Genomic DNA, 25,957 nt, shown 5'->3' on the forward strand with positions numbered 1-25,957 from the left:
CCTGCTGGTGTGTGTATGTCATCTGCTGCAGTGTGCTCGAGAAGGCCTGCGTGTCTCAGAGGGAGAGGAACAGGGAGAGAAAAAAAGAGCAGGGGTGGTAGTGAGAGGAGGAGAGGCAAAGGAGGAGAAAAAGAGAAACTGAGAGGGATAACGAAGAGGATGGAGGTGCGCTGCCTGCTGATGCTGGAGAACTGATTCTGTGCAGCATCCACTGTGTCATGGCAGCCTCCTCCTGGAGCAGCCAATCATAGCACAGCTGTCAGTGGTAGATCCACCCACTGCAGGTGATAAGAAGAAAGAGACCAGTAGAGGGGGCAGTTAGACACTGAGCGGTGTGTAGTTTACTGGTAATATGTGAATTACCATAATAGAGAAATAATGCTCAAACACCCTGTTTGAGTTTCTCCCTAAACATATCCTTGTCATCTGGCAGTTTCAGAGGCTGTCTATCAGTGGAATGAGATATTATCATCATCACTAACAGACTGTTTGTTAACAGGGTCCCTCTCTGGAACATACTACAGGTCACTGTACACCAAAACAACCAGCCACAAGGACAGTTTCTTCCCCTGGGCCATCACACTGATGATGAACACTTAACCCATGACTGTATGACAGAACAACAACCTTCAGTGCAATACCTTGTAAATGTACCTTTGTATATAGCTATCTTGAAAACTGCATCTGAACTGTTTGAATATATATTTCTATGCTTATAAATACTTTATTTTTTATTTTCCTAATTCACACTCCTTTTTCTTTTTTGCACATTCTTTTTCTTTTTCTTGTTCTCTCAGTCTTATCTTGTTTACTCATTGACTTATGGAAGAATATTGTTCATACACAATGACAGCCACTGTACCAGAGTCAAATTCTTTGTGTGTTCAACACACCTGGCCAATAAAGCTGATTCTAATTCAGATAAGTCTTTTCCCATTACAGCACTGTTTGGCATTCTCTTAACAAAAATACTTTCTTGTACAGTATGGATTAAATGTCCCTCATCATGTTGCCCTAGTCTGTTTACAAAATAAATAACATAGCATTACTTTTCAGAAAGTTATTACTGCCATTCCAATATTCCACTCTTCAGGCCACTAAGCATGTCTTTCTTCATTAAACAATATTGGTGTGTTTTGGTGCACAATTTTTTTATGTATAAAATGCATAAAATAAAAAAATGGATTTTTTTTTACAGTTATAAGTTATATACAATACCCTGTCTAGTTAAAGCTATTTATGTATAATGTAGATTGTAGTATTTTTTGTCAACTCATTGATTTGTGCAGTAGTTTTTTTTTTCGGTATTTTGTTGTTGCGTTTAAAGGGTTGTCTGGCAGTGCAAATTAGGTATAAATTTTGTAATATTGTTTCATGCTATAGACCTGTGTCTAAATAAACATGAAATACAGCAAATCGCTAAACTCTAATGTGGAAGTGACACACAGGTTGCAATTTTTGGAAACTGTCTTTCAATTTTGTTTCCAGAAAATATTTGGGCACACTAATATATGTCAATGAGTAAATCGATAGTTTAGTATCAGGTGGTTGCCAACCGCCATTAAAAACAGCTGAAGAAGAAAGTTTAGTATCGTAGAACAAACGCAGGATGTACAAATCTGCATCAACATGAAAGTACAACGAGTTAGTTAGTTAGCGTCCTCAGCCTCTCGAGGGCAGTGATGGGCCTTAACGCACCGCGATGGTTACCGATTTCAGCCTGCAGAAGAAGACGCCGTCTAAGAGAAATAGGAAGAAGATGACAGGGCGCGCAAAAAGAAAAGCCATATCTGTCCAGGTAATTTTATATTGTTCTATCCACCTTTGTGGGATTACAGAAATGTATGTTAAATAGATGGGATTGCCCCAGCGAAAGGCTGCGCGTGTTCATCATGGTGACAAAGCTCCTTCTGTCAAAGGCTGCAGGTAGAAAGGTTTGGCAGGCTGTCCAGGCAGCAGTGGTCAGACGACAACATGGCAGCAGCCCTTCTGACTGGCATCGCAGAGCCACTCGATAAATCCGTGGTTTAGTTCCGTTCACTGTCAGCTAGGTAACGTCCGTAAGCTAGCGGTGGTCTGCTGCAGGGAAACGGGTGGGTGTCTTGATGTGATTCGTTCATTTGTAGTATTAGATTCCATAAAGGCCAAAATTAGAGCCCTAACTGCTAACACTGGTTAGCTAATGTTTCACGCAGCTGTATGGAAACATGTTGGTCGTTGACTTGTGTGACTGCTCGGCCAGGTCCAACATACAGAGGACAGAACATAGCTGCAAGTTACTTATAAGGACCTTGCGCAATACAGTTGCCAGTCAGTCAGTACTATACAACACCTAACTTTAACAACATTCCTGCAATAAATTCGCCCTTCATGAGGATCTTAATGTTAAACTTTTGTTGTGTTTGTTGGTTGTTGATGTGTTTCAACATTTTGGAGTCTGTAGCGTTAGTTTTTGATGCTGTGTTACTTAAAGATTATTAGGCCTGTTATGTATCTTGAGCCAGCCCTCATTTATGTAATTGGTGTAGATGATAACATTTTGTAAATGCCTACTCCTTATAACGCAGAACAGTTAAGTTTAATTGCATGGCTGTTGTATTAAAATTCATTAATTGTGGTTTGGTGTAACAACTAAACTGGAGTCAACAAATAAACCAAGTATAACATAGTTGTTTCTCCTACAATACATTTATTTAGAAATCGGGTACAGGCAATGGAGAGGTGAAGAAAGCCCGTGCTGATGAATCCAGAGCTGTGCTGGTGTCAAAGGTGGATTCAGAGCAACGTGTTGAGGTGGTGCAGCTATACAAGCTTCAAATGCCAGAAGATCTGTTCCACTTTTGGGATTTCTGCAAGGACCTTTCTCCTGACAACCCCCGTGGTATGCTCTTTCCACTAACAGTATTTCTTGTTACAGTAATAGGACAGGAGGTGCATCTGACATTTAATCAATTTTTCTTCAGGAGCTATGTAGAAGACAGGATGAGTCACTGGGTTTAGAGCATTTGTCCATCCAGACTTTTCATTCACATCACTATGAGACTACTTGGAAAACATACACAGGACCAGACCAAAACTAGAGGAATTCCAACCAAGACAAAAACACTGCCTTGAAGCAGACCTTTGTCTCTTCATTAGATGTTGATAAAGCAAACATTTATACTCTCTTGATTGGCTGTTGTTCTTCAAGTTATACAGTGTTTTGAGTTTGTCTTTTGGCCGTTTTATCCGGTTACAAATAAATCTAAAACATTAAGCGTGCCGAAACTAGGGGTCTGAATACTTTCTGAAGCCAGTATAAGTGCTGCCAGGCCGTGGCAGTCCAAATAGTGCTCCTTTTTAACATACCATAAGAGTAAGACAGTAATTAGTCAATAATCATTAGTCTGTCAAGAGTAAAAAAAATTCATTAAAAGTTTACATGTCCCAAAGTGACATCTAAATTACATTGAAAGAAAGTCACTTTTTGGCTTTTCCCGTTTAGGGGTCGCCACAGCAAATCATCACACTGATGACTCGCATGTTCACATTTGGCATGTGTTTTACGCCGGATGCCCTTCCTGAGTCTTTTAAGCCGAGAGCTGCCGGAAACAATTCATTGTGCTATGCATAATGACAATAAAGATTCTTGACCATGACCCTGGCCAGGTGTGTCGGACATATGAGGAATTTGACTCTGTTACATCAGCCCTCAATGTGTATGTTCATATCCACATGCAAGGGGCAAGTAAGCAGTAAACCAGCATAAGGCTGTAATATAACAAAATAAGCAGTATTAACAGGCAGTAAACAATGCAGACAGACAAAGGAATGCTCACTGTGAAATGAGATGGTAGAAATAAAAATAGAGTATTTAAAACTAGAGACCTGTACGCATCTGTGTAATCTGTATGAGGTACATTTACAGGTATTGCACTGAGGGTTATTGTCCAGTCATACTGTCATGGGTTAAGTGTTCATCAGAGTGATGGCCTGGGGGAAGAAACTGTCCTTGTGCCTGGTTGTCTTGGTGCACAGTGACCTGTAACGTCATCCAGAGGGGAGGAGTTCAAACAGATTGTATCCTGGGTGTGAGGGGGCTGCAGTGATCCTCTCCACCCTCCTTTTCACCCATGAGGTGTACAGGTCCTCCATGTTGGGCAGGCTCACACCAACAACCTTTTCAGCAGTCCTGACTGTCCGCTGAAGTCTGTACTTGTCCTGTTTGGTTGCTGAGCCAAACCAAACAGTGATGGAGGTGCAGAGGACAGACTTGATGATTGCTCTGTAGAACTGTATCAGCAGCTCCTGGGGCAGGTCGAACTTCCTGAGCTGGCTCAGGAAGTACATCCTCTGCTGTGCCTTCTTGGTGATGGTCCTGATGTTGGACGTCCACTTCAGGTCCTGGGAGAGGGGAGAGCACACATCCCTGGGGAGCACCTGTGCTTATTGTCCGGGTGCTGGATGTGGTTTTTTCCCAGCCTCACCTGCTGCTTGCTGACTGTTATTTTTCTTTTATTCAGTTATTTTGTCAACAAAACAATCGGTTAACTGAGAAAATTATAGACTAGATAATGAAAGAAATAGCTTTATATTTAACTGGATGCTTTGTTTGTGTTTTTTCTATGTGAGACCATATCAAGGTGTAAAGCGAAGCAACTGGAAGAATTTTGTTCTTTAAAGATTTCATTGAGTTTTCTCTTCTTTCAAGTTTAAAAAAAAAAAGTATCAAAACCATCAGTAAAATTCTAATTTACAGCAAGTGTACTTTGTATTTTACAGTGTGGACTCCAGAATTTCACTGATATCAGTATGCGAATAGATTCCTACTGTATATCAGTGTATTATTTTGATGTATGTTGATCTTTATAGGTGTGCTGAAAGACTCACTGGGTTTACAGCTAGTTGGACCTTTCGACATTCTGGCAGGAGCTCACAAAAACTCAAAGATTCCTCAGCCTAACTTCCACCTTCACTGGAGGTATTTTTATGACCCACCAGAGTTTCAAACCATCCTGCAGGGGAGTGAGGACAGCCAGCATCACATTGGCTACTACAGGTATAGCACACACAACTGTTTTGCAATCTGAATACTGTGATGGTGTCTGATCTGTGCTGAGACAGTGTTTGTGCTGTTGTTATAATGCTGTAGCTTCCACTAGAGGACCCTTGACCTAGTTACTGCACCAGCTACAATGAAAGAATGGTCTAACCAGTGAGGAATTAATAAAATGGCCACAGTGGGAACTATAGCTACATTACCTCAGCATGAGTGGCTCTGATTTATCTTTGCTGTTTTCATTATTCCCCAAACCCACCAGAGATACTCCAGACTCCCTCCCTTCATTTGTTGGGGGAAATGAAGCTAAGAAGGGCTGCACTATAACACAGATGGGGGACAACTTGTTTGCTGCAGTCCTGTGAGTACTAATCACCACATAGGTACCACATATAAGCATTTTATATACTTGCAGTAGAGTTCAGCTACTTAATGTTTCTACTATAAATAACTACAATTACCATCAAAGTGCAATGACTTTAGAGGCAGTTTACTTTCATGAGATTTACTTTCTGATAGTGATTAAATAGAATATCCTATGTAACAGGAGGCTGCAATGAACCTGAAAACCTTCTGTAGTAACAAACACAGCGCTGCCACCATTCTTATTGGCCAAGTTCTGTAGCCTGCTGCACAGCAGACTGTGATACAGTGGATTTTAACCTTTGTAGGGAGTGACCCTGTGTTAGGATGTAATAATTTCACAACCCCCTGACCAGAACATCAAGGTGTAGGAGCGCATATTATCACAGTCGGCAATTTAAATGTTTAATTTAACGAGGCTGTGTGCTTTAATGTTAAACTGGCTGCTGTCTGTGGCTCCATCCTGTCCTCTCTGCTGGACACACACCTACTCTGCTGCAGGCGAGCTGCTGGTTTCAGCGTCCACGTCCACAAGGATTCAACCCATTTTCATACACAGAGCTCATGTGACATCGTCGCTGCCTTAATAAAGTTAGTCTGTTTCCTTCCCGTTCACACTAATTCACTATAATCAGCATAACGAGCAGAATGAACGGGACCAGGCGCTTTGACCGCAGGGAGAGTAGAGACGTGACATTTTTCGCAAGTTTGTTGTTTCTTCAACAGGCGTATGATTAATTGCTCCCTTCATTACCACTGACTTTGCTGCGCATATCAAGAGTTGACATCTGTGTAAAATGTGACCTTGTGCCTGCATGTCTGTGTGAGACGGGGAGGGAGGGGCACACACACACACACACACACACACACACATACATACACCCACACACACAAACAAAACAGAGAAGCTGAGTTTGCAATCGGCTTTACTTTTGTTGTTGTCACATACTTTAAAATATCCCAGAACTGCTGAAATTTCTTCGCTGTCCCCTAATGACCAGCTCATCCAACGTGAGATTAAGTAATACTGAGATAAAGTGGTATTTGTGGAACAACCTTTACAAGTTCCAGTAGAGTACTAGAGGGTGGTATCGGACCCAATACTGGTATCAGCATGGGTGCATCCCTATAAAATATGATCATTATGAGTCAGTGAAACAATAGAGAGAATAGTATTCATCTGGCACTGACAGTTATGTTTACGTTTTGCTGTACATGATCAAATCACAAGTACACTGGACAGAAAGCAGAAGTGATTCAATGCACTTTTAATTGCTCACTAGTAGGAAAAGGTGAGTAAACATTCCAGAAGTCAGGTACATACACATATGATCTTTACCTGTTATGTTAGAGCTACTTTGACTTGTAAAAACACACATTTTGATTTTGCCATTCACAAGAAGCATTAAAAAAAATTCAGACAACTGAAAATTAAGAATTGTTGAGTTGCATAAAGCTGAAAAAGGTTACAGTTAAATGAGAAACACAGAATTTTTAAGCTTAAGGCTTAAAGGAATAATTGAAGCTGGTTAATATCGCTGTTCATAAGTCAGCCAGACTACAAATATGACTTTACTGAAGCCAGTTCTCTAAAGAAAAGTTCAAAATTCTTCCTGCTTATCCAGCAGGTTGGATGTGCAGCTACAGGAAGTGATCATTTGAGGTTCTAGCTGCCAAAGGAGATTTGATGCTTATTAAATCCAAGGGATCACTTAGTTTTTTCCACCAGCACTGCGAATGTTTAATGGGTGTATAGAGTGAGGACAAGAAAGATTGTGTTATAAGCACATTGTGTTTGTCTTTACTTGTGTCAGGTCACATTTTTACTACCAGTGAAAGCAGACAACCAGGTAATTCTAGAGGGTTCACATACTTTTTCTTGCCACTGCACTGTATGTTGTCTTACCTACAGTTTTTTTCCTCTTCTCCATCAGTCTGTACCTGTTGAGGAAGCGGAAAGAAAGGGGCAGTAAGAAAGGAGGGGGAGACGCTTTGAAAAGCTTAGAGGCAAAGCTAAGAGACAGGGCAGAGACTCTTGGCTTGTCTTTAGAGCAGAAGACCACAGGCATGAAGCAGAGGGACAAGAAGGTACCTTACACAGTGGAGCAACGAGTGGTATTGTCTACATTATATTGTATTAGGACCTCCCTTGTCATTCTCCTAACTTCTACCTCATATGCTGCCTGGGCTCTTGGACTGCAAACTCAAAGTGTAATATCATTTGGCAGAATGTGCGTAATACAGTTTAAAGTGGTTGTGGTCTTATGTTAAAAACAGAAAACATGTTTGACTAAAGTGTTTTGTTCCAAGTTGCCACTGTTGGGTAATGAGAAAGTTCTTGTCATGTCACAGGTGGTCGCCAAGACGTTCCACGGTGCCGGCATCGTTGTTCCTGTAGACAAGAATGATGTAGGATACAGAGAATTACCAGAAACAGATGGTGAGTGTGTATAATGTGTATCTAGTGTTAAACCTTGACATTAATGAAAAATGCTTTGCCACTTTGCTCATTTGTCCCCTTGCCCCTGACTGATCAGTTGTTTATGAGCTCATTCATTCACTTTGGCATAAAAGGTAGTTTAGGCTAGCATGATGCACAAACTGGGTGTTGTTGTGAAGGTGTCTCCCCCAGCATTGCAAAGTAGACCTAAGATGTGTAGTTTTACAGCTGAAATTATAGTGGTCCTGTTTTACGATATTATGTGTGATATTCATAGTTATGTACAGTTGAAGCTGTTTAATTGGCAGTCAGGTCTATTAATACTCTGTATACATGATTTGTCTTGTAATGAGAGGATGGCCTCATTTCTGCGTGTTTTTTAAACTTTTTATTTTAAACCTATGCGAGATGATACCACTTGTATGTTCCTGCCTCTGTATCCAGCTGGTCTCAAGAAGATCTGTAAAGCCATTGCTGAAGCACAGAATGATGAAGAGCGGGTCAAAGCCTTTGGACCTCTCCAGGAGATGATCACGTTTGTTCAGTTTGCCAATGATGAGTGTGACTACGGGATGGGTTATGAGCTAGGAATTGACCTATTCTGTTACGGATCCCATGTGAGTCTTTTAAAGTGGTGTATAAAAGCTCTTGCACGCACTGTGTTTATACTGACCTTATCTTATATATATACACCAAATATCAGACCTGCCAACCTGTATGTATATTGTATAGCAGCTGCACATTTTTATATCAAAGTACACTGGTATGGTTTGTTTCTTTAAAGTACACAGAAAGCTGGTGACACCTTGTGAGTCCTCCCCAACAGACATCTAACTCGTAGACAAAGGTCTTCCCCCTGAAAAGCAAAAGAAGAAGAAGAGTTTGACTATCATAGCACCAGATTAAAGGATGACAAATGTGTAGCTTTAATGTCATTTCAAGAGATGCTAGTGTCCGTAAATTGACAGAAACACCCTTGATTTTGATTTTATTCCTCTTGCTTCACCTCCTCACTCCAGCTGGTGGTTCCTCAAGTGAGGACGCTTCTTTGAACTCCTTTAAAAAGGTAAATGAACTGGGGGGTGTGTGGACAGTTGAGATTGTGGTTTTAGTAAATGTTAGCCTAACATTAGTTAATGTTAACCTGCTTATGTGTATTTATATACAAGCTGGCTTGCTTGGTAAAGTTAGGTCGTCTGTGTCACAGATGGCTAAACGTCACTTTTCATAGTATTAATAATATTGATTATTGCAGCCCAACCTGTACTAGTTAATAAGCATCATGGTACCCCAGCTGAAAAAAAAGTGCCCCCCCGCCAAGTGGTACACCAAGACTTTGTTAAAGGTTGGCAGGTCTGAAATATTCAGACATTGTGATGTGGTTACAGTTTTACCTCAGTGTCTTATCAGATGTTGTGGGTGCTCAGGTGTTTTCATGTGCAGGTTTTTTGGGGTTTACAAGCCAAGAAATTTGGCAACCACTGCTTTAAACCAGCACAATGACCTGAATGTTGCTAGAGCGCTACACTTTTAGTTGATAGAGATACTTGATTAATCTTTGGTTTTCCTGCCTCTCTAGTACTTCCACAAGGTTGTCAAGCAACTTCTGCCCATGGCCTACAGCTTGCTGAATAGAAATTTGTTTGGAGAAATTCTGGAGACCCACCTCTCCAACCGCAGCCATGATGACCTAGACCAACTCTCTACGCATTAAAATTATTGACGTTCATTCCAGTTCCAGCTCCTATAAGCTTTCTCCACCATGTCCTTGACTTTTGTTGTTTGCTCTGTTGTTGATGTTTCTTGGTGGTTTCGGTGCTGCTGTTATTGATTGGAACCAGTTCAATGATAACTTGTTTGTAAAAGTTAGATGTCTAATAAAGTATTTTTATATTTTTACCCGTTTTTATATCCAATGTGACACCAACAAATCCCTAAACTATTGAATTTGTCTAGATTGTGCCATAGTAATATTATTGTATTTCATAGTAGATTAGTTTTTAGGCCTAAACCATCAAAGCGGAATGTTTTTTGCTGTTTATGTTAAGCATAATGACTTTTGTGAAAGAAATCTTTATAGCAGTTGAATCATGATTTCTCTGATAAACAGCAGTAATTTACACTGATTGGCTAAATGCTTTGAAAGCAGTAGGCTTGAAACTGAATAGTTCTGGGCCGTTAGCTGTGCCTACCCGTGAATTCTGAGATTATAATTGTTGCTAAGTTCTTGCATTCTGTTACCATATGACTTGGGCTACTGCATTTAGACTAAAGGCATTTCTTTGCTGCAAAATCAAGTAAGACTGAAACTCAGTTTTGTGCTTTGAGATCATGTAAAATTAATTGAAAATTCTACTGGGCACTCTGGTTTGGTGCCACTTCCAACTCAATTATAATATACCATGATCTTCTATCAAGTTATAAATTATGGAATATGGACTTGATTATGTTCATTTGTTTACAGATGTTCATCAGTACAGATAAGACTCTCTTATCTAAAAGCAGTAATTACAAAGTAGGCCTATGGGGCCAGTCACTATGTAATAGCCTGTCTACCCATTTCTGTAGGCAGAACAGCCTAATCATTACAGCTGAGTGTTTTTAGGTTAGTAAATCTTCTCATTAAACCTTTGAAAGGTTTCTTCCTCATGGAGTGAATCCAGATTTACCTAACTACAGGGTTTAAGGCAGAGGAAACAAATGCATGCAAATTTAGTTATTCCACAGTTAATATTTGCTTAATCTCTGGTTAACCATTATTCCCATATTGTGACCTGCTTCAATTAAAAAAGATATAGGCCATATATAAATTAATATATGATTTAGAACAATTTGATTTCAGTGCTAATCTTGATATAGACAATGCCCATTTTCTGCCAAGTTAACATTGTTTCTACATCTGCTCCATTTTGCTTTCCCCTACCCGAGTTCTTTCGGGTTTTTAAATGTCTCCAAGACATTGCTATTGATTTTGCCTTGTCAGCCTCCATTAAATTTGCAGCTCAGTGAAGAGACCCAGCCCGAGGTCGGGGCGTACTAAGGGGAAGATTACATCATGTAGGCCTGGTCTTCGATGATTTCATATTTTTTTCACGTAGTGTTTTCGGTTTTCATTTAAGAAACTTGTGACATTATGGGTCGCAATGATACTTTCTACTCTAAAACGACCGCTGCTGCACAAGCACCAAGGGGCGTGGAGGGAAGCACTTAATCAGGAGCGCACTACTGCTTGAGGTGCATTCAGGTGCCATTGGTTAGGAATGGTCTAATCACTTTTTATGTTTTTTTAGGTCTGTTCTTTTAACCATGGTGGAGCATCATTCTGCTCAGTGGTAATGAGTAAACTTGTTGAAGTCCTAGATGTAGAGTGATAGTAAAATCAACCCAACAAGTGCGGATGCTGTCAGTCGCGTTTATCAACACATCCTCCACTTTTAGCGTTGCTTCTTCAGTTAGTAGCTTTTGCAACTTGTGTCAGGAAATGAGTTTTTCAGATTGATTATCCCAATCTAGGTGTTTAAGTGAAGTTTCCGACTGTCCTTGAAGGGAGCATTCATCCTGCGGAGTTTCGGGGAAGTGCATGAGAAGCGCGTTCACGTCTCCACACACATAACCTGCACGCGCCAGATACAGCAACACACCGAGAGCATCCCCGAACACAGAGAGCGTTCGTTTTGGTTCTACAGCCTGGAAGAATCACCGAATAAGCTTTTGTCACGTTTAGTCACAGATCGACTCTGCAGCCGCAGAATGATCCCGGGCCCCTCTGAGCCTTGTGGATTCTGAGGCCCCGCACAGAAATCCACCTTGCACCGGCAGAAGGACCCTCACTGACCGCGCCGCCTCCAGCAGCAACCAGCCCGTGACAGAATGTCCAGTAGCCCTGAAGAAAGTCACTCCAGGGGCGGCGGCTCTGACCGTGACTTGAAAATGGCCTCTCCCAGCAACACGTCCTCTGAGGGTGGACTTCCACCACCTCTGCACCAGAACCGTATACGGCAGGTGGGTGTCTGTCCGCAGCCTGAAACCGCGGCTGATGTGCGCTGACGGAGCGCAGATAAAGGCGTTGCCGTGGTTCGGCACTCTGGTAATCTGACAGATTTTCTTTGATGTGTATTAAAATTGTATTCAAATTAGCTTCTTACAGGAGAAAAGCTCTCTGCAGAGAAATTACCATCTGTTTTGCTAAGACACTTATTCTGATGTGCGTCAGGGGAGTGTGATGATACCCAAATAGGCCAGTTGTTATGGCCGTCAAAATAAACACCACCAGGCCTGCACCGAGTCCCCTGGAGATGTTTACAACTTCACCACTGTAGGTTTACTGCTGGCATGGACAATGTCCTGTTTAGAGGCTGAGAATCTCAGATTGGGATTTCTTGGCACTTGTCCATTTATCCTTCTACCCAAATCAAAAGCCTAACATTTGCAAGCAGTTTTTTGTTTGTTTGTTTCCGTGTGCTGGGCTTCTCTGAGGTTTCATGGTTGGTCTGTGTCAAACATGGGTAGTTTTATAGTTGTCTTCTGATTCTCAAACTGTTTATAAGGTCTGCTTGTCTGTGGGGCTGTTACAGCATAATGCATTTTATGGCTAAGGTGTGTGTGTGTGAGAGAGAGAGAGAGAGTAGATGTGCCCTGTGTGTTTCCACAAGTGCTCTCTCAGGCTACTTCTGGCCTGGACTGGTTTGCCAGTAAGTCTTTTTGTCCTTGTGGGGACTAAAACTCTGACATTATGGTGCAGATCTTTCCTGAATTCATTTATAAGTATGGTTTCATGAATGTGTGTTGTAAACAAGAATGTTAGTAGTTACCATCTAGATATGACCATTGTTTCCTGTCCTAGTGCACTCTCTCAGGCTAATGTGATTTCAGTAATGGACTAAAGTGCTACGGTTGAAAGAACCACCCCCCCCCCCCCCCACACCCACACACACACACACTTTTTCGTTCGTTTTAGGGTGGGGCCACTGAGCACACATACTTGGATGTAATCAGGAGTTGTTTTTTTTTAATCAACAGTGAAAAATCAAAAGCAGCACTGCTCAGACAGGTCATGTTCATGATTATGTGTGTTAATTATACACAAGGAAAGGAATAGCAGTGACTTTTTACTGCACAGAAAGAAGATTATTTCATTCGTGGCGAATGAAAGGAAAAACCTGAATAAATGAGTGGTCTCCTTCAGGATGACACGGCCTCCATCCACAGGGCATGAGGGGTCATAGAGTGGTCTGATGAGTATGAAAATGATGCGAATCATATGCTGTGGCCTTCACAGTCACCAGACCTCAATCCAGCTGAACACCTGTGGGAGATTTTGGACCGACATGTTACACGGTGTCTGACCATCATCAAAACACCAGAGGGAATATGTTTTGGGACAATGGTGTTCATCCCTCAAGGAGCATTCAAAGACTTGGAGAATCAATACCAAGGTGCACTGAAGCTGTCTCAACACCTTAATCATTTTTGTTTTCCTTTCATTTGTCACCCATCCATATGTATTCTATGATGAAGGTACAAAAGACACTTCTAAATAAGCAATTTTCTTCTGTTAAGTTTTGTTTGGAGGGATGTGTGCCGGTAACTGTTACGTTGTCCATTTACCCAGATCATAAAATAATCAGTGTTTTCCAGATACGTACACTCTTCAGGAGGTTCATTTTTGTACTCAAATGTACAAACATCAAGCATGTACCACAAAAGGCGCACTATAGTATTTGAATTTATATATTTTTATTTTTTGTAAATGTATATTGCTTAGGCTGCCACAAAGGTAGAAAGTAGTTTTTTAACAGTTTAAGGTACACATATTCTACACTAGCACATTAACCGAAGCACCTGGGTGGTGCATGGAAATAATCATTTGCCACTGCAGAGACCTGGGTTTAGTCTCTAGCAGCAGTGTCTCCAACTTGGCCCCATCAGTCGATCACAAGCAGCACTGTTGACAAATGATCGTGTTCCTGTCGCCACAGTAGTAACCCCTGCTGGTTGGTCCTTCTGTGGTGATTCTTGTGTGTCAACACTCTCCCCCTGGCCAAGGGTGGGACTTAGCATCAGTGCAAAAATACTAAAAAAGAACTGAAGCAGCACTTAACATTAGTGATGTGCAATACCATTTATTTCCTTTCTGATCTGATACAAAGTAAAATCCAGGCTGGTATTACCAGTACCAGTACCGATACTGATGAGGGAGAATGAGGGAAAAGAGAGTGGTCCAGACAACAGACAATGATGGTGGAGATGCGTATAAAGTGAATCTATAAGAGCTTGTCACTTTCATTAACAAGTAATGGCACCACCCTGCGCACATACTGTGAAGGGATGTTTGTGCACGATCCTTTACCTCTGCCTCTGGGCATCCATATATAACACCCACTTTGATTCTCAGTGGCTCACACATTTACAGTATGACTATGACAGGCGGAAGTAGAAGTAGTTCCTATCAACCAGGTATTAGTGAGACTTTCCTGCTGGCGTAGTTACTTTGTACTGCGTCCCCTGTTGAGGATAAAATACACATTCACCCCAAATTCGCTTAGTATTTTTATATATTGATTTTGTAACTTAGAAATTGATCCTAGAACAAGAAACTTTGGGATCAGAAGTAATGATACTTCAGGATTGATCACTACTCAACATTACTTTATGATTATACCATTGTTCAAGGGCTGGGTGAGCCTGTGCTGGGAATTATGTGAGGTTGCCAGTCTCAATGTATCATTGTACATTACACCCAAGAATACGATACCTAAGGATAAGTGCTAACACAGTCCTGAGATGAGGTCTAATCGGACAAATAAGTGTAATGTAGACCCTTAAGGCTGACTTCATTGTTTTGTTTTGTTGTGGGGTGTTAAAATTCCACACCAAACTCACTGACTTGAGGGAATGTCACGTTATAAAGTTTAGCATGTTAGCAGACATTTGCCTATTTAATAATCTGTCAACATGGTCCAGCGTTACCATTCATTTCTACAGTACTTTTAACTCCACAAGCAAAATCCCATTCACTTTCACTGGATTGATTTGGCGCAGAAGTATCAACCCTGAATGTCTCAGTCTCACGGTGCAAATAATGCATGGCTCGACGCCACTGGAGGCTAAGTGGACATCTGTGTTTTCTGTAATTTAAGCTTTAAGCTGCTGGAGGCTTTGTGATAGGTAGCGTGAACTAATAAGTAAGGAAAACGTCAAATAGAATATAACTGAAAAATCCCAGTACAGCAATAACAGATACACTATGTGAGATACAAAGAGAATGTGACAAAAGGATGCTGTGATCTGAGACTCTTATTTGCAAGTCTAAAAATACTGTGTGTCTGTCATGTGATTGTCCTGAAGAAGAAGAAGAAAAAAAACCTTCTTCAGGGCCAAATTACTGTGTGTCCATGTCTTTGTGCTCACTGAACCTGTGTCACTAGGCATTTACACACTGCTCTGGGCTGGTCCTGAGCGATTGTTTCCCGCAGTCTGCTCTCTCCTCTATCTGAACAATACAGAGACTGCGTCATAATATGTCAGCCCTCTGCCTGTGCCAGTCCTCTGTCCTTGTGGTTAAATAGTGGTTACTTAGAGCTCAGTTTATCAGGATTAGATTCTGTGACGACTGCAGTCTGACATATTGATCACAGAACCTTCAGGCTTCAGTTGAGGCATACTGGTAACCTTTAGGTTTGAATCCTGCAGAGTATAAGTAAATAAAGTATAAAGAATTTCTCTTCAAACATAAATATCTCCATTTGAAATGCTCTAGTCTTACATCTATAGATCACTCGTGTTGGCTAGGCAGACTGACCTACTGTATTTTTTTACTCAATGCTCAGTAGGAAGAGCCCCTTTCAAGTGATCTTACTGTATGGTTCTCTGTTTCTCTTCATTTTAGGGCTTCTCCCCACTTTCTGTGACCATCCCTCCTTCAGAGTCCCATTTCCTTAAAATGAGGAATTGATTCTTTACTCGCCTAGTCTTCTTGGCTGTCATTTCTGCTCTCATTTCCCTCCAAAATGCCACCCCCCTCCCTCTCTGCCTTCACTCTGTCTGTCCTGTGGTGCCTACAATGAGGTCCTGAAGTGCCAGGTCAGATTTCACTGCAGCCTTTGACATTTTCACCTCTCTCTTTTCCGCCTCTCTGTCTGCATCTGCCTGGCTATCTCTGTGTCTCTCTTTCTTCTCTGGGAGTGGTATGATGGGATTCTGCAGGAAGGGAGTCCTAATGGAGCCATGGCCTTCATTACATTACCTCTGGACAGCTACAGCCACACATACACCCACATATGACTATAGCTACTGCAAGATACCAAATAGGAATGTCTAGCCAACTGGGGTGTGCCATCAGAGAACTTGATGGTTGCATGTTCTTACACCCAGAGACCTGTGAATGACCACAAGTCATCCACTACAGTACCTCTGCTGTTTGTTGCCATTAAGAATTAATCATTCTTTTCTAAGAAATACCTACTTGTACTGTGGGCATGATTCAGCAAGATATGTTGAGTATACTTTCCCATCCTTTACATATCATCAGCAGTATTTGTCAGTTGATGTCATGACATAAAGTCCCAAAATCTATTAGGTGACATTTTTTGTTAGTACTGTCTGCATTCAAGTATGTATGTGATGTTTTGTTGCTAACATGCTACAGATGTGATGAATATTTGCACCTTCAGTTTCTTTACCATATTTTTGATTAATTTATTCATCATCACAATCAGTCATCAGAAACTTCATCAATAACTATTTTGATAATATTTTAATTATCTCAGTTTTTCTTCAGTCACACATGTACCCAGCATTCACTTAGTCCTGTATTTCAAATATGATGATGCTAGGGCAGCACGGTGGCGCAGTGGTTAGCACCGTTGCCTCACAGTGAGAAGGTTCTGGGTTCGGGCCCCACCTGGGACCTTTCTGTGTGGAGTTTGCATGTTCTCCCTGTGCTTGTGTGGGTACTCTGGCTTCCTCCCAAAGACATGCAGTTTAGGTTAATTGGTGTCTCTAAATTACCCATAGGAGCGCGTGTGTGTGGTTGTTTGTCTATGTGTTAGCCCTGCGATGGATTGACGACCTGTCCAGGGTGTACCCCGCCTTTGCCCGATTGCCTGCCAGGATTGGCTCTGTGACCCTGTTCAGGGACTAAGCGGTAAAAACTGAATGAATGTTCTGATGCTTTTTTTGTAATGAAAATTTGAGGGTTTTGAAGTTTTGGGCAGATAAAACAAGCAAATTGAATGTGTTACCTCAGACTTCAAAAAGTGCTCATGGGATATTTTCTCTACTTTTTAATCAACAAAATAATCACCAAATGAATCAGTAAATGTGAGGTGTAGCCCTAGTAGATTGCAGGTTTTATCTAGTCAACCTTCTAAAACCAAAAGATAAACAATTTACAAGCAAACAACTGCTCACATTTTGAGTATCTGGAGCTACAGATAGTTGAGTAGTTGATTATCAAAGCTGTTCTGCTTTTGCCTAGTGACTTCTGGACCTCACTGCATCATATAAAGTTAACTGAATGTAAAGTTGAACCGAACTGACAAAGAACTGACTGGCCATATACTCAGCCCTTCAAATATAAATGCTAGCCATTCAACCAGCTATGATGCAACATGGAAGCAACAGTCATGTGATGTTATCTGTGGGTTACTATGCTGTGTAATGATGATAGTGTGGTGAGAAAAGCATTGACATTCCTGTCTTGGACTTAAAATCCATTTAAAGCATCAGTGCATATACAGTATATTTGAGTACAAACAATGTCCTGACACTCTGTATCCTTCACTGGCTTTCTTGGTCATCATGGTACCTCATGACTATTTGGGATGACCTAATCATGTCTGGCACTATCTTACAATGGCCTGTTTTCCACCGAGACATGTTTGATGGGCAGAGATAGCCTCACTTAATGCGTCATAGCCAGTCATAGGCTATCATCATCATACTGTACTTTGCATGTTTACGTAGGTGAAAGGCTGTTCATCAAAAAGAGCACAAAGTCAGAAAGTGATGATGAAAACCTAAGTTATAAGGGAGCTAATGACAGGACATAATCCCCAGAGATGAACTGTTTTGAATTAACTGGCCACACCTGCTGGATTGTAACAGTTTAAACAAGACTATTGAAATGCATCCTTGAGCAAGAAAGGACAGAGATATGTTGGATTGTCTTGAGATGCCTCCTTTATCATTTATGCTCTGCAGATAGCAGGTGTTTCGGGGTCAGGGGCAGTGAGAAGCATTTAGATGTTAATTATTCATCATGGCCTTGTAACTCTGTTTCCCATTAGATAGAACTAGAGAATGAGAGAGCGGAGGGTGTGGTCGGTGATCAATGGACCACCTTCATGTAAATGACCTCCCTTTCCCCCTCTCTCTGTGGTGCTTCTCTCATCATGTTTGAGCTGAGTGAAGGATTTCTCATAAGGAAATGCATCAAAGCTCATCACTGTGTTTTTGAGAATGGCATGGCTCATAGCCAGACAGGTACACGTATATAAACACACATGTATGTCAGCAAAACACCGGAATGCTTTGCCACAGGCTGAGGAAGATGTTGTGATGCAACTTCAACTCCTGCACTTACAAGAGAGAATCAGAGTGCAATTTGCTTTGTAAAATCACCTTAATGCCTGTTTGCCTGTTTTATGCCCAGGCCCATTGTATCTCAATTTGGGATTTATGTTACTCTCATTATGTAACACATTTAAACTGCTTTGTGCACCAACTCAAACTCATCATGTTTGATTATGGCCCAAAGCGGAATTGAAAAGTGCACCTGCTAGTGTTATAGTTTCTTGCTTGGTTATCTCTCTCTTTCTCTCTCTCTGTCTGAGGCTGACATCACTCAGCAGTCCTAATATGACTGTGTGCTGCAGTGAATTTTAGGTCACACACTTCATTATTCATTATACGTTCGACTTGGAGGTGAAATCAGTTTCTACCTCAGCACCCTTTGTCATCTGAGATCAGCCATCCTAAAACTGTAGCACATGAAAACTGTGGGTCAGAGTCGTAAAACAAAAACTGTGTTTTTGTGGACAAGAAATTGCAAATGGCCAATTTGAGCCATCTGCTTTCATGTTCACAGTGTCAGAATTTTTTTTTTATTAATTCCGTTTTGTAAAAGTAATTCAGTCTTGGGGCTTATGCCAAAATATCTGCTATCTTTTACTTGCTTTGAATTTCTTAGCTATACAATAATTGATTTAGCAAACTGATGTCTCCTTGTGGAAGCTGAGTACTTAGTGTTGCACTGTCCTCAACTCATAGTATACATGCACACTATCGCAATAAATAATATCTTAAGTGTTCTAGTACAGGGCTCTTCAGATTGACCGTTCATATTCATCTTCAATAACAGAATGTGCAGTTTTACTGGAATATAGTTTATCTTTCATTGGACTCAAGGCCTCTGTCTCATCTCATTAATGAGAACGGCAAACTGACGTCATGTTCCCGAGGGACTAGAGCAGCTCTTCAACAAGCAAAAGAAGGAAAGCCATAAATTAGTATGACGGCCTTTTCCAAAGAAGTGGGTATTATACCAGCTCTCCTGTATCATAGAGAGACAGTTGATTATGTGTGCAGGCAGTACATTTTACCTGGTGTAACTAGTGGGAAGTGAGTAATGGATTTGCAGACATAATTAGTTGCTTACTTTGTATTTCTGACTATCTAGATTCTTTCAGAGTTTGCTCTGACAGATTGCTGTAAGTTAATGTAGCTCAAAACCTGCAAGCAATCTGTTAATGTGGTGCTGCTGTTTGCCTGCAGGGCTGTTGCCTGTCTGTGGAAGCTGGGAGGATTGTTAATACAGTATAGCAGTGCTGAAGGGTGAATGGAATAAGTCGTGTTACTGGTAACATCAGCTAAGTCACAGATCTCTATCCCTGCCTGTCGTGTAAATGTGCCACTGCTTCCACTCAAACAGGGTGTGGTCTTCTTGACTTTCTCTCCGCTCCGCTCCAGCCATTTTCTCTCAGGGCATATCATATGACTGTGTGAGGGTTAAACATCCCATCTAAAGTGCGCCTCTCTGTTCTGTCTCTCCTCATTTAGGCCACTCCACCAAATCAGTGCCATTACTCACTGTGCTGGGGCGTGGTCTGATTTGGATACTTAACTGTCATGCTTTATCCGCTTGCTCTACATTCGACCTCTGGTGATTTGGTTTGGAGAGAGAGACAGAGGCAGAGAGGGGTAGAGGCAGAGGGCATATGTGTTGGGTGTTTTATAGCTCTGACCTTCCGTAAGCAGTAAAAGAGGCTGCAAAATGACGTGACATTTAAATCATATCTGTGAGCCAATCCATTACTGCCTCTATTCTGGATCTTGTCAGTTGTCTCAATGAGCAATGCAGACATCAAGATATTACTGGTACTTACCCTGATCTTTGTATGGTAGTACAACCATCTATTTAAGTGCAAGATCAGGGGTTTTTTTTCTAAAAACAAATGGAAGTATTGATTTTTATTGCTTATAGAATATGTAGAGACACATTTATCACATACCTCATTCATGTAGTGAAGCTTGTGAAAACTTGTAAAGTTACTGTTTATCTCCAGTGTTTTGGCTTGAGTATAGATTGTGCACAAATATTCCTTCAGTTCTCAGGATGCGGTATCATTATGATGAAGCCATGGCATTTACCACATTTAACTATGAAAGACTGAAAACACACCAAAACATGTTGTAGTTGTCTTTAGAAAATTGTTTGACTTTTTTAGGAAATCTCCTTACCTGCCTTCTTGCTGTGAGATGGATGAGAAGACAGATACTTTTCTCATTACGTATGGTGCTGGAGCCAGGAGCTAATAAGCTTGGCAGGACGACTGGAAGCAAGGGGATTCAATTAGCCTAGCTCTCTCCAAAGTTCTACAATACACTTACCACCATGTGTTATGCTACCAAAGTAATTGCATTTTATTTGTTTAATCCATATACAAACTGAAATTTAAAAACGACACATAGTGGTTTTAAAAGAAATGATCATTTAAGCCTTAACATCTCTGTAATACAGCATTTTTCAATACGTGAAGTTAAATTATTAGAAGGTTCTTTGGAGAAGAAACTATTGAATTTGTATTTCAGCAGAGAAGTTGACATTGTTTTTGTCTTCTGTACAGGCAGGAGTTTCACGTCCATCCAAAGGCCCTTAGAAGGACCCATTCAGTGATGCACTTGTGTTGATAATTTATATTCCATACTGTACTATATAGTTATAGTGTGTATAACAGCTGGGTTTCTTTGGTTTCAGCCCTCCAGTCCTTGTATGTTTTAGCTCATTTACTGCACTCTGTTGTATCTTATGTAGAATCAATTAAGGCACTTTTCCTACCTTCCATGCAGCCTCTGGTTCATTTTAGTTCATGTCAGCATGATGTAAAAATAAAATTGCAAAGAAAAGCAAGATGTGCATAGGCAATCCATCACAGTAAACATGGATTTATTTATCTCCTGTCAATTCTTTTGCTGGATAATGGAGTTGAGAGTAGCACTGTTCTATTCTATTCTATTCTATTCAAGCTCTTCCTTATTGGTACTTTCAAGTGCTTTTGAGAACTTACATTATTGCATATGACTGTAAAAATGTAAAAAGGGCAGAAGAAAATTATTTCTGTCTTTATGTTATGATACTGGCATTCAAAACAAAACATTTTCTGAACTGCTGATTTTATTTTCCAGGATTGGTAATCAATCTTTGACAATAATCAATACTTAATCAAGATTACGTTTCTTTAGAAGCTAGGGCCAATTCACTGTTTGTGACCAAGCAAACCAGCTTCAAAAAAAGCCTTCCAGCAGCGCTTTAAAAGCCATTTTAAGTGTGACTGTACTTAAAGTTACTAAAACAGAATCTGGGAATCTTGGCCTAAAGGTTAGAGAAGCGAGCTGGTTACTGGTTCAATTCCCTGGACGGGCAAGATTAAACCAGGGACAGGACAGGTGACACCACTGTGGTGCCCTTGAGCAAGGCCCTTAACTCCATCTGTTCTAGTGGAGCTTCTCAGTGGCTACAGGTCAGTCTGTGGTTCAACTGAGCAGCTACTGGGTGTGACTATGAAAGGGGCAGCCCTGAAAAAGACAGGTGGCCTCTCAGTGGATCGCTCCCTAAATAAATAAAGGTTAAAAAAAAAAAACACTCAGCTCTGCAATGATGGATTCCAATTAGCTATTTCCATGAGCCCATGTAAAGTCTTTATGTCCCAATGTTTTATAACTTGACAGTATTTTACAATGTTGACATGGTCGTTTTTGAGTTTTATATTGAACATTCTAAGAAAGGTTCAACAGTAGCTGTTTTAAAACTTATTGTATCTGTATATTTTAAATTCATTAAAAATCAAAAGTATAATGAAAGACATCCTTCCCAATAACATACAATATACTGCGCAATGCAAGCAAATCTAAACTTCTAACAGTATCAGCTACTGTACTCCCTGACCTCTTAAGTTTCAGTTTTAACAGACACAGTCTATAAGCTTATTGATCATCATGTTAGCTGATCCCGAAACAGTGTTCTTACAGTAATACTGTTACAGCTGTGTGTGCACACGGTAAGTCTTTAATATGCTATGAACCTTTTAGTGTCTATGCATCAGCAAAGGCTGAGCAATCATCTCTATTGATCTCCTCCATCACTTGTGCAAGATAATGAGGATTAGAAGAATACATTATACACTAAGGCAGTGTCTGTGTTTGCATCCATTTAGATATCAGGTTACATTTGGTGGGGGCTCCATAGAGAGATGATGTGAGCTTTTGCTTCTCTCGGTTTAGTGGATCTCCAGCATGGGGAGGGATTAATGGTCTGCTTTCCATTTTATAGATCCAAAGGCTTTTATACAGCCCATTAGGACTCTATGATATCCAAATATGGGAGACACAGAGACCAGGACACTTATCCCTGCACACAGATCCTTACACGTACCCTGTGCTTCAAATTGTCAGTGCATGTGTAGTCTGTGTGTACAAGTGCTCACTAATTGTGCATCTACATGTGTGTACATGTGAACATGTGCACTTACCCTCCCCCTCCCACTGAATACAGTTTCACAAGGTTTGTGTTTATCCATTGTGTTCTGGGTATGATTTTCCAACATGTGGTCGTCTGTGAATGCAATAATGTAAGTTCTCAAAAGCACTTGAAAGTACCAATAAGGAAGAGCTTTAAGAAAAAAGAACTTATACTCTGTTTTACCAGCAGAGGGAGCTAGAGCAGCAGACCACGTTCACATAAAGGTTTATTCCTTCTGAAAGCAGGATCATCACGGAAGTGAATGAAGCACCGGGCTAGAACATTTCAGAAAGCGTTACAGTTTGTTGTGATTGTTCTGCAGGTCAGCCCCATTTGTGATTAATAATACAGTAGAAAGAGACATTTCTGATTTTGGCTTTGTTGACCGAACCCATGGAAACATATCAGGCAAAATGTGTGAACAGAAATAGAGGAGTGAGATATTGTCTCTGTCCCTGGTGCTGAAATTTCAAACTCACTGACAGAGAGAGAGACCTTGACACCCATCTGCTTGTGCACACACACACACATGCAGAACGTATCAAATCATATTACATCAGCCACCAGTACTGAGGGTGCAGTGCGGTTGAGACTCAGCCTGGTCACCACCCTCCCTCCATGCAAAGGGGAAGCCTGTACTGGGCAGGTGTTTGGAAAGCACAATTCTGTGCTCACTGGTCCCCCTCATGACCAAGTGGTGTGTCCCGTGTTCTTCGCTGGCTCACAGAAGCAGAGTCTGTATACAAGTTTGCCCTGCTTCTCTTCTGCTTCCTAACTGCAGCCCTCTCTTCATGCTCATCATTTATTGTTTGTATTGTCTGTACATTCTTATTACCTCACCTTAATTGTGATGTACCTCAGTTTCCTCTATTGGTTTCTTCACCATTTAGTCAAATTACTGCAGAAATTAAACTGCTGAACACCACACTGTCAAATTACAAAGACACACAAAGACGGTCAGTGTTTCTGTGGGCTCTGCTTGTGTAATAGTGCAAGTGCATACATCCTCTAATGTCTCCAAAAGGTTTAGCCTTAAACTACTTTATCTGGAAAATAAAATGTATATGTTGAAATATGTTGGAGTTATGCTTAGCTCAAACAATGAATGTGAAAACCCAACCAATTGCATGGCATTGTTGACCAAACATAAATAGTGGTATTAACATTTCAAATATTTTGGTTAGTTGGATGAACTTTTGCAGAAATGCAGAAAAGTTGGATTCTATTTCTAATTTTCAGTTTTTTTAAATTCAAGGAGAAAAATGAGAGACAAAAATGTACATGTTATGTCGTTGATCATGTGTTAGGCACATGTGGAGTAGATTTCTGGTGCTAGACTGTGGTCACAAGCACTAGGGAGATTCTACACAAAATGACTTAATACTTCAACTTAATACGACTTCTAATAGACACCATCTTCCCTCCTCACCCACTGACCTCTCCTTCTCCTCATGTGCCCTTTCCCTCAGGATGAGGTGCACAGCAGTAGGAAGAGTAGCTGTGGCTGTAGCAGTGAGCTGGGTGTTGGTATGCAGCCTTACTAAACCCCCTTACACATTGAACGCTTTTGCTGTGACTGTGTACACACACGCACTTATTGTAGCAACATCTGTTCACATTGAGTAGGGTTTTCATGTACATCTGGACTGGGTCATTCCTTGTGTGTGTGAGTGTGAGAGTGTGTGTGTTCGAGTGTGGGAGTGGATGGCTCTTACTCTCATCATTCACCAACTCTTTCTAGTCATCATCTCCCTCACTCTGTCATATTCACATACATGGCTGTATTTTTGGCACATATGGTTGTGTAGACCTGTACGTGTTTATTGTGTCAGTATTCAGTAGCTGTTTCTTGGCTTGATGTGGAGGTGCAAAGGCTGATTCCTGACCTTATACAAGATTGAAGAACAGAAAAATAAAGAAGAGGAGACGTGAAAGAGAGAAATATCCCACAATTGTTTATTTCCAATTGAGAGGATTATTTTTGGAGTGAAACTACCGTCCGGGGAAGTTTTCCTTTTTTATAAAAAAAATCATTTTAACATATTTTTAGTTAATGAGCTCAGATGAGCACTAATTTAAATATAGTATTGTTTTAATTATTGGGAAAATCATCTTAACATTTTGCAGATTCGTGCAGTGCAAGCCTTAATTATAATCATTTTATAATTCATACAATAAACAACAGATTTTTTTTCAGATTTATCTGAAAAATCTAGGACTGTAGGTCCTTAGTACATGTGCTAGGACATGTGAAAGTAAAAGTAAAACTCTAAAATAATAGTAAAATACATTTTTGGGCCAGAAGAAGGTAGAAAGTTGAGGCCATGGCCCATGCTGCTGCCCACCTGAAGAAAGAACATGAGCTTGAGCAACATCCAGAATACAGAGCTCTCCAGAAAGCCAGGGAGAGAAGGAGACGGCAGCGTGAAAGAGCTGAGCAATAGCGGCAGGTAAAATATACATATACATTTGTATTGTGCTAATCATTTTGATTTCAGCAACACATGCTCTTGTGGCCATTTGTGTTAAGACATTGTGTGTGCGAGTAGTGTGTGGAGGTTAGCCTTGGATGTAGTTGGCAGTGCATGGTGCTGAGACTGCTGTCCTATAGAACTTAGATTAGTTTTTTTTTTCTAGTGAAAGCATACACTTGGACAGAGTACACTGTATAATCCAGTATCCGTCATCACATGACTGACTGCAGGCCGATCTACACTAATCCTGTACAGATACACAGACTACAGCTACAAAATCCAGTATAAGTTAACATCTGAAATAATGGATATGATATTTGGGGGTAGATAATGAATTCATTCATTATGAATAATGCTGTTTTCTGTAAAATACTCTTGGTTTTGTTAGCGGTTTGCATTTCTGTTAATGTACATTTGTGATTACAATCTGAAGAGGCATATTATTATATGAAGTATGGTCCTGTATCTGGAATATCCTGTAATCATTGCTGTAAAATACGCTCATATGAAAGCCCAAGCATGCTGGACAAACATTTCTTAAACCATTTCTGTGTGTCATGACATTTTCTGTGTTCCTATGCTGCATAGATTCTGTGTAAGGTTGTGAATTTGTGACATTTGTT

The 25,957-nt window shown here is 40.7% G+C and overlaps 2 protein-coding genes across 4 annotated transcripts in view; both read left to right on the plus strand.

The window, feature by feature from the left end:
• The first annotated feature begins 1,640 nt into the window (after positions 1-1,640).
• Positions 1,641-9,770, plus strand: hpf1 (histone PARylation factor 1). 3 transcript variants are annotated; one of them, XM_020597175.1, is made up of 9 exons: positions 1,641-1,798; positions 2,698-2,881; positions 4,852-5,038; positions 5,301-5,399; positions 7,336-7,489; positions 7,754-7,841; positions 8,286-8,458; positions 8,861-8,907; positions 9,421-9,508. In XM_020597175.1, the coding sequence occupies exons 1-8, from the start codon at positions 1,703-1,705 to the stop codon at positions 8,891-8,893; spliced, it is 1,014 nt and encodes a 337-aa protein (XP_020452831.1). In that variant the 5' UTR covers positions 1,641-1,702; the 3' UTR covers positions 8,894-8,907; positions 9,421-9,508. The 3 variants fall into 3 exon arrangements, with proteins under 3 accessions (XP_020452831.1, XP_020452830.1, XP_020452832.1); XM_020597174.1 differs by lacking the exon at positions 8,861-8,907 and having other exon boundaries at positions 1,642-1,798; positions 9,421-9,770; XM_020597176.1 differs by lacking the exons at positions 1,641-1,798; positions 8,861-8,907 and adding an exon at positions 1,912-2,093 and having other exon boundaries at positions 9,421-9,766.
• A 1,617-nt stretch (positions 9,771-11,387) lies between these two features.
• LOC109958378 (ankyrin-2-like) overlaps positions 11,388-25,957 on the plus strand; it is a 56,307-nt gene continuing 41,737 nt past the window's right edge. Inside the window, 1 exon segment of the mRNA XM_020596945.1 lies at positions 11,388-11,843. Coding sequence (XP_020452601.1) covers positions 11,712-11,843 — 132 coding nt within the window. The 5' untranslated portion in view covers positions 11,388-11,711.

The sequence above is a fragment of the Monopterus albus genome, unplaced genomic scaffold (genome assembly GCF_001952655.1).
Source record: "Monopterus albus unplaced genomic scaffold, M_albus_1.0 scaffold32.1, whole genome shotgun sequence".
NCBI lineage: Eukaryota > Metazoa > Chordata > Actinopteri > Synbranchiformes > Synbranchidae > Monopterus > Monopterus albus.

Bases quoted from the DNA above. Each gene is read 5' to 3' on its own strand.
- hpf1 (XM_020597174.1), top strand. From the start codon at position 1,703: ATGGTTACCGATTTCAGCCTGCAGAAGAAGACGCCGTCTAAGAGAAAT. The intron at 5,039-5,300 runs GTATAGCACACA...CAAACCCACCAG, and splicing joins CATCACATTGGCTACTACAG to AGATACTCCAGACTCCCTCC. The intron at 7,490-7,753 runs GTACCTTACACA...GTCATGTCACAG, and splicing joins TGAAGCAGAGGGACAAGAAG to GTGGTCGCCAAGACGTTCCA.